Source organism: Limulus polyphemus, unplaced genomic scaffold (assembly GCF_000517525.1).
Source record: "Limulus polyphemus unplaced genomic scaffold, Limulus_polyphemus-2.1.2 Scaffold690, whole genome shotgun sequence".
NCBI lineage: Eukaryota > Metazoa > Arthropoda > Merostomata > Xiphosura > Limulidae > Limulus > Limulus polyphemus.
In genome coordinates, this window is record NW_013666300.1 from 477,901 (window position 1) to 489,866 (window position 11,966).

General features: G+C 36.1%; 1 protein-coding gene across 1 annotated transcript in view; it reads right to left on the reverse strand.

Moving 5' to 3' along the window:
- LOC106459991 (LIM domain transcription factor LMO4.2-like) overlaps positions 1 to 11,966 on the reverse strand; it is a 58,670-nt gene that overhangs the window by 37,421 nt on the left and 9,283 nt on the right. The window contains exon 2 of the mRNA XM_013919671.2: positions 589 to 1,087. Within this exon, the coding sequence (XP_013775125.1) occupies positions 589 to 917 (329 nt within the window). The 5' untranslated portion in view covers positions 918 to 1,087. The remainder of the gene's footprint in view (positions 1 to 588; positions 1,088 to 11,966) is intronic.

The window sequence follows — 11,966 nt, forward strand, 5'->3', positions numbered from 1 at the left end:
TATCGACTACCAAGGTAATTAAGGCCGTAAACGTGTTGAGACTCCTCACCTTTCAAGTAAGAATCGAAATGTCAAGCTTTACTTGTAAGTTTATTGGTTATTTCTTTGAAGGGGTTCAAACTTTTTATATAGATTATCTTCTTGATTGGAATTTCCACAAAGTATGTTTGAATACGCGTACAAAAATTAGAAACATCCGGTATGGCCAGGTGTTTGGTGCGCTTGACTCGTAATCTAAGGGTCGCGGGTTTGAATCCCCGTCCCACCAAACACGCTCGCTCTTTCAGCCGTGGGGGCGTTATAATGTGACGGTCAATCCCACTATTCGTTGGTAAAAGAGTAGCCCAAGAGTTAGTTGGCGGTGGGTGGTGATGACTACTTGCCTTTCCTCTAGTCTTTCACTGCTAAATTAGGGGCAGCTAGCGCAGATAGCCCTCGTGTAGCTAGCTTTACGTGAAATTTAAAACAAACCAAAATAATAAGTGCCCGAACAATTACTATATAGAAGCCTATATCGTTTCCCCAAGACTGATAGCAGTAACTACCAAAATTATTGTAAAACTAAAATAACAATGAATACTTTCTCACCGGATATAATCGTTTTTACAGAGGATCATTCCCGCTTTTGTGTAGCAAGAGCTGCCGATGTCAGCAAGGGTCGCTTGGCAACAAGAGCATTTCAAACATCCTGTGTGCCAGTACCTGTCCATGGCATGTAACAGGAATCTGTCCATTATTTTGCCACCACATCCGGCACAACAGCGCCCTCCACCGGTATTTGTTGTCGTGGGAAGTTGTGTTGGGTGAGATTGCATGTGTATCATTGGATTTCCGCCATGATGATTATGGGTCATCATACCCATCATAGTTGCTCCTGGATCTCCTGGACACATTGGTGATTGGCCATTTGGATTCATGGCCAAGTTGTGTATCTCTGAATGTCTTTGGGTTAAAATGGTGGTTTAAATATTTGTCACAGTTGAAGAGAATACATGGTTCGTGACCTTAACGAGATTCAATTACTCCAGAAAAATGGTCCTTTCGGGGTATTTTCGGCACTTACATGGCTGTTGATAATATGTTTGATCTAAAATGGAAAAAGAAAACACGTCAAAACAAATCATTTAAACAGTTATACTTGTACTGACGCACGCAAAATTATGTTCATTCTTGCTGTTAAAATAAAGTGATGCGCATGCGTGATGAAATTATCCTTGTAAAAGAGCAAAATAGACTCGAATGAGACTATAGCTTACGTTTATGGCAAATAAACTCTGTTTAGATTTACGTTCCAGTATTTTAAAAGGAAAGACTGGTATATATTAAGATCTAAATATGGTGTAGAGACGACAGTTAGGCTTCAGACACCGGTGATTCTAGAAATACTGATTGAAATTACTTCGTAATTAGCTTTTTTATCTTCCTTAAGATTAGTATACTGTCAGTCTAGATCAACCTAGTCTGAACTATAACCCAATGATATTAGCCTTTCAGGCCACAGGATAAAATTATAAATATAATACCTCATATTTTGGCAAAATTGTTACCGAAAGAACTGTATAAATTAGAAGAATCAGTGACAAATAAATCAATAAGGATCAGAAAGTTATAAAGCAATTGATTTGGATATCAAACATATTTCCCCAAAAGGGGACCTGTTTTAAACACTCGCACCACCATATAGTAGTGTGTTATCTGTCAGTAAGTCAGTAGACACTAAAATGGCGTCACATAAAGGACGCCTAACGTTGCAATTTGTACTGTAATGTCTTTTTTTTAATAGTATCATAAAAAAAAGAACTAAGAACCGCGTGAAAGTTGAGTCATTTCCTTTTCAACCTTGTCTCCATGAATACCCTGACACGACAGAGGGAATTTACAGCTACTAAACAGATAAGACTAATACTAATCATCGTAAGTATAATTCTAATTTAACATCCGTTTTCTTTTCTTTTTTTGTCATTTTATCAAACGTCAGTTTAACACATTAACTGGTTCATTTAAAAAAAAGTTTCAAAACTTTTAACAGATATGTAATTATGCCAAGGTTTTCAATATCTGCAGGACAAACGGGTTTTATCAACAAGTAGGAAATTGGTATGAAAACAAAGCGCTAGAAGCGTGTAACAAAAGTTGATAATAGGACGGAACACTGACTATTTTCTAGTTTGATTCAATTAATTATTATTAGTCCTCAGTAACTTGCATATATATATAGATAGGTATGTGAAATGAAATGGAACACCGCCAACTTTACGAAGGGGAAGGTGCGCTGTCACATCCCATCCTGTACCTTTAAAATAACTTTAGTTAACAACAATCCTAATGAAGCATGTAGTGTTTCCCTCAGTCCTTTTGGGTAGGTTGGACAAATTTGTTTCTTTTCACCCAACTCTTTCTGTCTTAGCACAAAGCTACACAATGGGCTATCTGTGCTGTACGTTATAAGCATTCAGTATTACCGTTGAGCCACTGGGGAATCCCAATATCTTTAAAATTAGGAAAGGTTTATTTGTTTAAAATTTTCGTGCAAAGTTACACAAGAGTTTCCTGATCTTGGACTGACAGACTAGAGGGAAGACAGCTAGTCAACTGCATCCACCGCCACCTTTTGGTCTACTCTAGTCTGACCGAATATTGGGATTTGACCTTCACTCTTATAGCGCAGCCATAGTCCTAGGAGCAGAGGGCGTTCTTGCGGAAACGGGACGCGAATTAAGAACTTTTGGATTTACAGTCTGAGTATTCTAACCACTGGGTCACGCCTGACACCAGATAGAAAGGGATAGAATTTTTCAGCACAAACAAGATTGCTCACAAGACAAAATTTGTAAGAGACTCAAATCCATTATATTGCAAGCGTATTTACAGATAACAACGGATTATTCTAAATATAATTAAAATTTTCTGCCTAATCCGTATACATAATAGCAAGTGAAAGATCATAAAACAAAGTATAAAATTATACTTGTCATAAGACATCAATATAAATATAAAAATCATGAAAAATATCAAAAGAAGTACTGACCTTTTGATCATGAAAATAATACTAGTTTATACGTAACGGTTGTTTGGGTGTTGAAAGGGGGGGGGGCGATACTCATGTTTGTGAAAACTCGTTTTTAAAGGGAGTGGATTAAATGGCTTTACTCGAACTAAAATACATTATACAATTATTTATCGCCGAGATAAGATAACACATTCTAATAATGATTGAGAGGCTTAGGCACTGACTAGTTGTAATATATTATAATATGAATTGAAGAAAATCACACATTAAAAGTTCGTCGTCAAAATCAAATTTGTAGACATATCAATTTCAGAATGTTACTGAGATCAAATTAATGGTGAGCGAAATAAAATAGCTCCCATGTAAAACAGCAAAGGTGAGTAGTAGAAACTGTGTATTAAGAAGCACGAGTATAAACAGAACTAAGAGCTCAGTGTACTTAATCAGTTTGATTCGTTTCTTCAAAGAGAAATTGTTAACAAAAACAGCAAGAAGACGAACAAGTGAAATCTACACGCTATACAATCTACAAATTTAAAAGGTGAACATGCGGAATACATTATTTATTATAAATACTGACCTACAAATTCAAAAGATGAACAAACAGGATGCATTATTTATTATAAAGACTGATCTACAAATTTAAAAGGTGAACAAACAGGATACATTATTTACTATAAAAACTGATCTACAAATTTAAAAGGTGAACAAACAGGATACATTATTTACTATAAAGACTGATCTACAAATTCAAAAGATGAACATACAAAATACATTGATTATTATAAAGACTGATCTACAAATTTAAAAGGTGAACAAACAGGATACATTATTTATTATAAAGACTGATCTACAAATTTAAAAGGTGAACAAACAGGATACATTATTTATTATAAATACTGATCTACAAATTCAAAAGATGAACAAACAGGATACATTATTTATTATAAATACTGATCTACAATTCAAAAGTGAACAAACAGGATACATTATTTATTATAAAGACTGATCTACAAATTCAAAAGATGAACATACAGAATACATTGATTATTATAAAGGCTAATCTAGAAATTCAAAAGATGAACAAACAGGATACATCATTAATTAATATAAAGATCAAATCAGAAATCCGGAAGCTGAAAAAAAAAGGAATGTAAAAAGTTGTAAGAACATCAAGAAACGAGGTACACAAAATGTGTCGTAACATGATGACACTTGGAACTAACGTGAAAGTACACATATGATGGTCAGTATTAATACGCAGAAATACGTACATCTGACAACAATGAATGTTTCAAAACAAGAAGACAACTGGTACTAATATGTCAGTACACGAAACATTCAGTGTTAATATGTAGAGCAAACAATATTTGGTACTAATGAACTTGTGTGTCAACAAACGCGAGATATAGTTTAGTTGCATTGTTTTCACAAAATTAGATAAAAGATATCCGTTCACAGCCATCCCTAATTTGTAAGTGATAAGGGAAGGCAACTATTAAACGCACCCGTAACCAACTCTTGCGCTACCTTGTCTCGGAGAATAGTGGGATGTGACTCTCACTCTTACAGCGCATTCACGGCCCTAAAGTGTGGATTCCATTTTTTACAGAAAAAATCGCGAACCATGAATCTTCGGGGATCACACACTAAGAACTAATAATGGAAAAATAAATTATTCTGAGTAATCTTCGTAGTTATGGATAGATAACCTGTTCTGGGTAATCTCTATATTAACGGGTCGATAATCAGTTCCGAATATCATCCATTGTTACAGGTGAATAACTATTTCTTAGTAATTTCAATGGTTATACTTGGATAAGCCAATTCCGATAATGCTCATAGTTATAAGTACGTAAACCAGTTCTGAGTAATCATCACAGTTACAGGTAGATAAACCAGTTCTGACTAATCTCCATATTTAGAATTAGGTAAACCAGTTCTTAGTAATCTCCATGGTTACAGGTAGGTAAATAAGTTCTGAGTAGTCACCATAGTTACAGGTAGATAAACCAGTTCTTAGTAATCACCATGGTTACAGGTAGGTAAATAAGTTCTGAGTAATCACCATAGTTACAGGTAGATAAACCAGTTCCTAGTAATCACCATAGTTATAGGTAGATAAACAAGTTCTGACTGATCTCCATAGTTACAGGTAGATAAATAAGTTCTTCGTAATCTCCATGGTTACAGGTAGATAAACCAGTTATGAGTAATCTCCATGGTTACAGGTAGATAAACAGATTTTAATTTAGAATCTATACAGTACAACTGTCTACGTTACCGCGTGCCTTAAATCCTATGGAGATTACTCAGAACTGGTTTACCTACCTGTAACTATGGTGATTACTCAGAACTGTTTATCTACCTGTAACTATGGTGATTACTCAGAACTGTTTATCTACCTGTAACTATGGTGATTACTCAGAAAACATTCCTTCTTGACATACACTTTAAAAATAAAGAGCAAAATACAAACAGTAGCGTGTTTTACGTCTTTTTTTACCTGATTCGTGCCGTACAATACAAGTGAACAATTCAGGTCAATCAGAAGATGTCAGTCTACAGCAGCTGGTGGATACAAGCATACAAAGACATTTTTTTTTCTCACAGCCTAACAGCTTGTCTTTCAGACACGTGACATGCAGGCAATAAACAGCACGCATAGTGAATGTAGATGAAATTACCTACTATTTCCCAACCCAAGATGGAAATATTGAACACAATAATCAACGTTTGAACAGCAATGGAATTTATAGGTTTGTTTATTGTATTCCAATTATCACATATGCGACGATGTTAACGTGGCCAGAGTTACATAGCTAATGTGTTCATTTATTTTTAGATTTGTTATAATGTTCATAAAACAGTACAAGAAATTGTCACTTCCCTTGCGTAATGTTTGAAAATTAGCTAGAAATTTTATTCGAACCCAGTTTGGGGTCCATAAATCTTTTTCCGTAAGAGGCTTGTGTGTTTGTAGTTAAGCACAAAGCTACGCAATGTGCTATCTGTGTTCTGCCCACCACGGTTATCGAAACCCGGATTCTAGCGTTGCAAGTCCGCAGACATGCCGCTGTGCCTCTGGGGGATTCCATAAGAGGTGTGAGTAACATACCCTGGTTGGTTGATTATACAAATGATCTGATTTTTGGCCCTAGTTCGTTGCCGAATTAAGCTCCCGTCACCAAATATGCTCGCCCTCTTAGCCGTGGAGGAGTTATAATGTAACGGTCAATCCCACAATTCTTTGATTAAAGAGTAACCCCAGAGTTGATGGTGGGTGGTGTTGTCTAGCTGCCTTTCCTCTAATCTATCACTTCAAAATCAGATATGCTAGCGCAGACAACCCTCGAATAGCTTTGAACAGAAGTCTATTAACAAACCGAACTGAGCAAGACACGGCTTTCTAACACAATGCCCACTGGAGAGCAGCTATTGAAGAACGATATTCTTGTTTAGTAATTGGGGTATCGCGCATATTGAGTGTCAAATTTATCTACGGAAATTTAATTAACCCAAAGGTTTTTTTTATACATAATTTTACACTAAACAAGAAACACGTCGTTTTAGTTTTTTTTTTTTTTTTACTTTAGCCAATCAAGTCTTTGCTCCACCTTATATTCTAATCGGTTGATCTAATGCACCCCTGCAGCACCTTGAGATGCGAGTTCATATAGCACCAGTAAGATGTTTTTAAAGCTGAAGAGCACTTTTAATGTAGACTCTGTTTTACAGACACGGAGCCCGACATGACCAGGTGGTTATAAGGCGCTCGAATTGCAATCTGCGGGTTCGAATCCCCGTCACACCAAACATGTTCGCCCTTTCAGACGTTATAATGTAACGGTCAATCCCACTATTTGTTGGTTAAAGAGCAGCCCAAGAGTTGGCGATGGCTGGTGATGACTAGTTGTCTTCCCTCTAGCCTTACACTAGATAGCCCTCGTGCAGCTTTGCGCGAAATTCATAACAAACAAACAAACAAATTTACAGACATATTTTAACTGAACTTGGTGATTTTCTTAAGTTCCTTTTGTGATCATGCATGAAATAAATATGGTATGACTAAAGGAACAGTTTTCTTTGAAATATCCAACACCACAACAGATAGGATAATGCATTTTTCAGTACGAGTGGAGATTACTATACTTAGAAACGACAAGAGATATTTTCTTCTTTCGATGTTTCCAACTTCCGCTTCAACAAGGTGATGATTTCCAGATATTTTTTAAGCATAACTTTTCACAAAAGAAGTGTATCCACTGGACTTTATTTACACCTTTTTTCTGGGTATACTTACTACCGAAGTGTATCCACTGGACTTTATTTACACCTTAAAAGTTTCACTCGGTAGTAAGTATACCCAGAAAAAAGGTGTAAATAAAGTCCAGTTGATACACTTCGGTAGTAAGTATACCCAGAAAAAAGGTGTAAATAAAGTCCAGTTGATACACTTCGGTAGTAAGTATACCCAGAAAAAAGGTGTAAATAAAGTCCAGTTGATACACTTCGGTAGTAAGTATACCCAGGTTATTTGAGACACGAACATCTAAGAACGAGATTTTTGCCATTCTCTTGATTTTCAAAAGTATATTTTGTATTGGGATATTAACTACGATAATAGGAATCACAGCTTCTGTGACTCATATTTTAATATTGTGCGGAGGAAGAATCCCAAGTGTGGGAGCATCCTTAATACGACTCATACCAGTCTTCATACAAGCTGCGTGGTCCTATACTCAACTAATACAACTCATATCAAACAAATCTTGACATAGTTTTTAGTATATCTACAGGCACTCGGACAAATTCAAACCATTAATCTGGTCCTAACCAGGACATGAAAAAAAAAATCTCAACTCGATATGATTTTTCTATTCTGTTTGCACGGAGCAGAAGGATCTTTCGTAGTAGCTTAAAAAAAGCAGTTTGGTGAAAAGCACGCTCCTTATTTCATACTTGTATTGTGTTGTCTAAGAGTTGGCTATTTTTAAACTAAGTCTTTTTTTTTGTTGTTGTTGTAATATGTCATCGCACTACTTATAACAAGGGTCACGCATCGCTACCTTCGACTTGACGCACCATATGCACAACATAATAATCTAGTATACAAGCAACAATACGTTGTTTCACGGAGAAAACTGCTGGTTTTGCATCCAGCCGAAAATATACTCAACAAAATTCTTTTAATTTATTTTTCGTTTTTTTTTTTCTCTTGTTCTCAATTTGGCTTTAAATAGTTCGCAGTATGACTACATTTTAAATCATATATGCATGTTATAGTATATATTTATATGTTACTAAATTACTTATTTTACAAAAATTACCATTTCTAACTCACCTCCTTGTCCTTTTAACGTAGTCGTCCCCATATTTATTTGCCATATTTTAAACTTATACTGATGCCCCCCCCCCCAGTGGCACAGCGGTATCTCTGCGGACTTACAACGCTAGAACCCAGGTTTAGATACCCGTGGTGGGCAGAGCATTGTGTAACTTTGTGCTTAATTACAAATAAATAAACAAACTTATACTGATATCTTCTGCTGTCGATAAGTAGAAGTGGGATTAGAAGTATCAACTTGAAATGTCAGGTTAGGGAACCCTATGGTTCAGGAACAGCCGTCCCTAATAATGAACTACTGATCACAATCAAATCAGCCAGCATCACATAGTGCCACAAATGCCTTTTCTAGTTCTTTAAACTGAATGACTGTCACTTTTATAATGCATTCACCAACAATCGCTAGGTTACGTCTGGCCCATTTATAAGTAAATTGGAATTTAACTAAAAGTTATAATTTGAAATTTAGATCGATAGATAAGTAGAAAGAATGCTATTAGGATTATTTTTACTGGCTACCTAAGTTGTGTTTTAATTTCACTAAAGAAACGCTTTGATTAATCATCATTCTATTTTAATATCCAGTAGGAAGACATTGTAAACTCAAACAATACTAGTTTATCCAACATCCAATAGGAAGGTATTATAACAATACTAGTTTATTCAGCATCTAATAGGAAGGTGTTATAAACCCAAACAATACTAGTTTATCCAACATCCAATAGGAAGGTATTATAATCTTAAACACGTAAACAATACTAGTTTATCCAGCATCCAACAGGAAGATATTATAATCTTAAACACGTAAACAATACTAGTTTATCCAGCATCCAACAGGAAGATATTATAATCTTAAACACGTAAACAATACTAGTTTATCCAGCATCCAATAGGAAGGTGTTATAAACTCAAACACGTAAACAATACTAGTTTATCCAACATCCAATAGGAAGGTATTACAAACTCAAACACGTAAACAATACAAGTTTATCCAACATCCAATAGGAAGGTATTATAAACTCAAACACGTAAACAATACTAGTTTATCCAACATCCAATAGGAAGGTATTATAATCTTAAACACATAAACAATACTAGTTTATCCAGCATCCAATAGGAAGGTATTATAACAATAATAGTTTATCCAGCATCCAATAGAAAAATATTATAAATTGGAACACGCATATAAGATTGATTTATCAAGCATCGAATAGGAAGGTGTTATTTCACTCAATCATGACTAGTTTATCAAGCATCCCATAAAAGTTGTTACTATCTTTGTTTACAGATAGTTAAGTGTCCCGGCTACGAGTAAGACCTGTTTGATTCGGTCTTAGTTCTTTAACTTTTTTTTTCTATACTAACATACTGTACGATACATTCGATGTTTATAATGACCTGCCACCTGTTGAGCTTAAAATACAACACAGAACGAGCATATGTAGATTCCATCTAATTATGAGGGCACTAACCGTTCACTTTGTGATTACTATATTCAGATATTTTGTAAGTGTTACTCGCACAAACTGACGTCACCAAGATTTGGAGGTTGAGAAATGGTGGGGGGTGGTGGATTATTACCAAAGGACTGAAAAGAACAAGTTCAATGCTGTTAAGCATAAAGCTACATAATGGGCTATCTGTGCTATGCCCATCGCGAGTATCGAAACTAGTGTTCCCTCTAAGCTGCGCGGCCGCACAACAGCCAATCAAGTGCCGCGCACTTCATTATTCCAGCCCATAAAAAAAAAGGTAGCGCACAGAAAAAAATTTATTCCGCACATGGATTGAAAAAATTAGAGGGAATATTACTGGTGGAAACCTGAACTTTTAGCGCTAGAAGCCTTCAGACTTACCAATAAGTCACAGTAGGGCGGTACCAGGAGAAAGTGGTCAACATTTTCCCCGAATGTAATGGACTAAGTTAAGAATGTCCCCATAGGAATACCTTTAAGTTTACGTGGACTTTTTTGAAAAACTGGGTCTACACAGGAAACACATTTGTTTAAGATGCTTCCAATCATCGTAAATCCAATTGGACATGGATGTTAGCATATGAAAATATGTATCGCATGCTTGAGTTTACCTTGATAACTACTACCATAAGCGTAAGGTTATTTTTTGAGAAAACAGGAGCAAAAGACATTCTTGAGGTAACAATCTGAAGGTCAATAAAAACGTAGAAGTTGATGGTTTAATACCTCGATAACTTACTGGTATAAACGTTACTACCATGTAAAGTACTACACTCGGTTTGTTTGTAGTTAAGTACAAAGCTACACAATGGACTATCTGTGCTCTGCTCACCACAGGTATCGAAACCCGGTTTCTAGCGTTGTAAGTCCGCAGACATACTGCTGTGCCACTGGGGGGGGGGGGGGTCGTACTTCCCTGCAACACCCTATACCCCCAAAAAAAACCAACAAAAAACGTTCAACGCATTTAAACAGTGATGATTTGTTTGTTTGTAATTAAGCACAAAGCTACATAATGAGCTATTTGTGCTCTGCCCACCACGGGTTTCTAAACCCGGTTTCTAGCGTTGTAAGTCCGCAGACATACCGCTGTGCCGACTGGGGGGGGGGGGGGGAACAGTGATGACTACGACGGACTTAGCATGCAGAAAAACAACGAAAGACGAACTGTTTCCCTGACGACCCCCCCTAAAAAAAAGGTCCTACAGTTTGCCAACCACTGGTGTAAAGTGATGTATTTGAAACAGATAACAAATGTTAGATTGAATGAACATGGTGCTAACGACATGATATTTCTATTACAAATCGCTGAATAACGTTAAAATCTACAAAAACATACACTAATTGATATAGTTACCAATTACTTGGTTATATGTTATATTAATGTTTGAATAACAATGATGTAGTTTATACTAGTTTCACGGCCTCACAGGAAGTGTTTAGAATGTCGACTTTAACAACAACAAAAACTATCATGCTGATCCATGATAGTCACCTGGTGGATTTGAGTAGGCTCCTCTTCTCTTTTGGGTCGTAAGGAAAATAGCCCCTTTTATTTTAAAGACTTCTCTTTTAACCGTGTACAAATCCCCTTTCTTACGAAATAAACATAGTCTACGAACCTCGAATTAACTGAAGCGTAAGACGTCTGTAAATGTAGTTCATTCAACTTTTTTACGTTCTAAGTTTAAGTTATTTTAGTTCATTATCTTTAAATGTTGTAAACTTAAAAGCTCTTACTGGTTCCGAAGTTATGTAGGGTCGGTCATTGTTCAAAAAATCTGACGTCAAAATACCATTCTTAAAACTTTAAAAAAATCCAGATGTTAACCAGTTTTTTACATTAATAACGTCGAGTTCAAAATTCCAGCACGCAGCACAGTGAGGAACGTTCATGGAATAGCCACTCCGTGATTCTGCGTTAACGAACAAGGAAGTAACCAAGTGGTGATCCGCATGATAACTCTTTCCGTGGTTCCATTTTAACAAACAAGAAGTGAACCAGGCAAGGATTCTCGCTATGATTCCATTTTAACAGAATATCCGATCCGTGGTTCCATCTTAAGAAGCAGGAAGTAAACCACAACATGATCCGATCTGTGGTTCCGTCTTAACAAGAAGGAAGCAAACCACT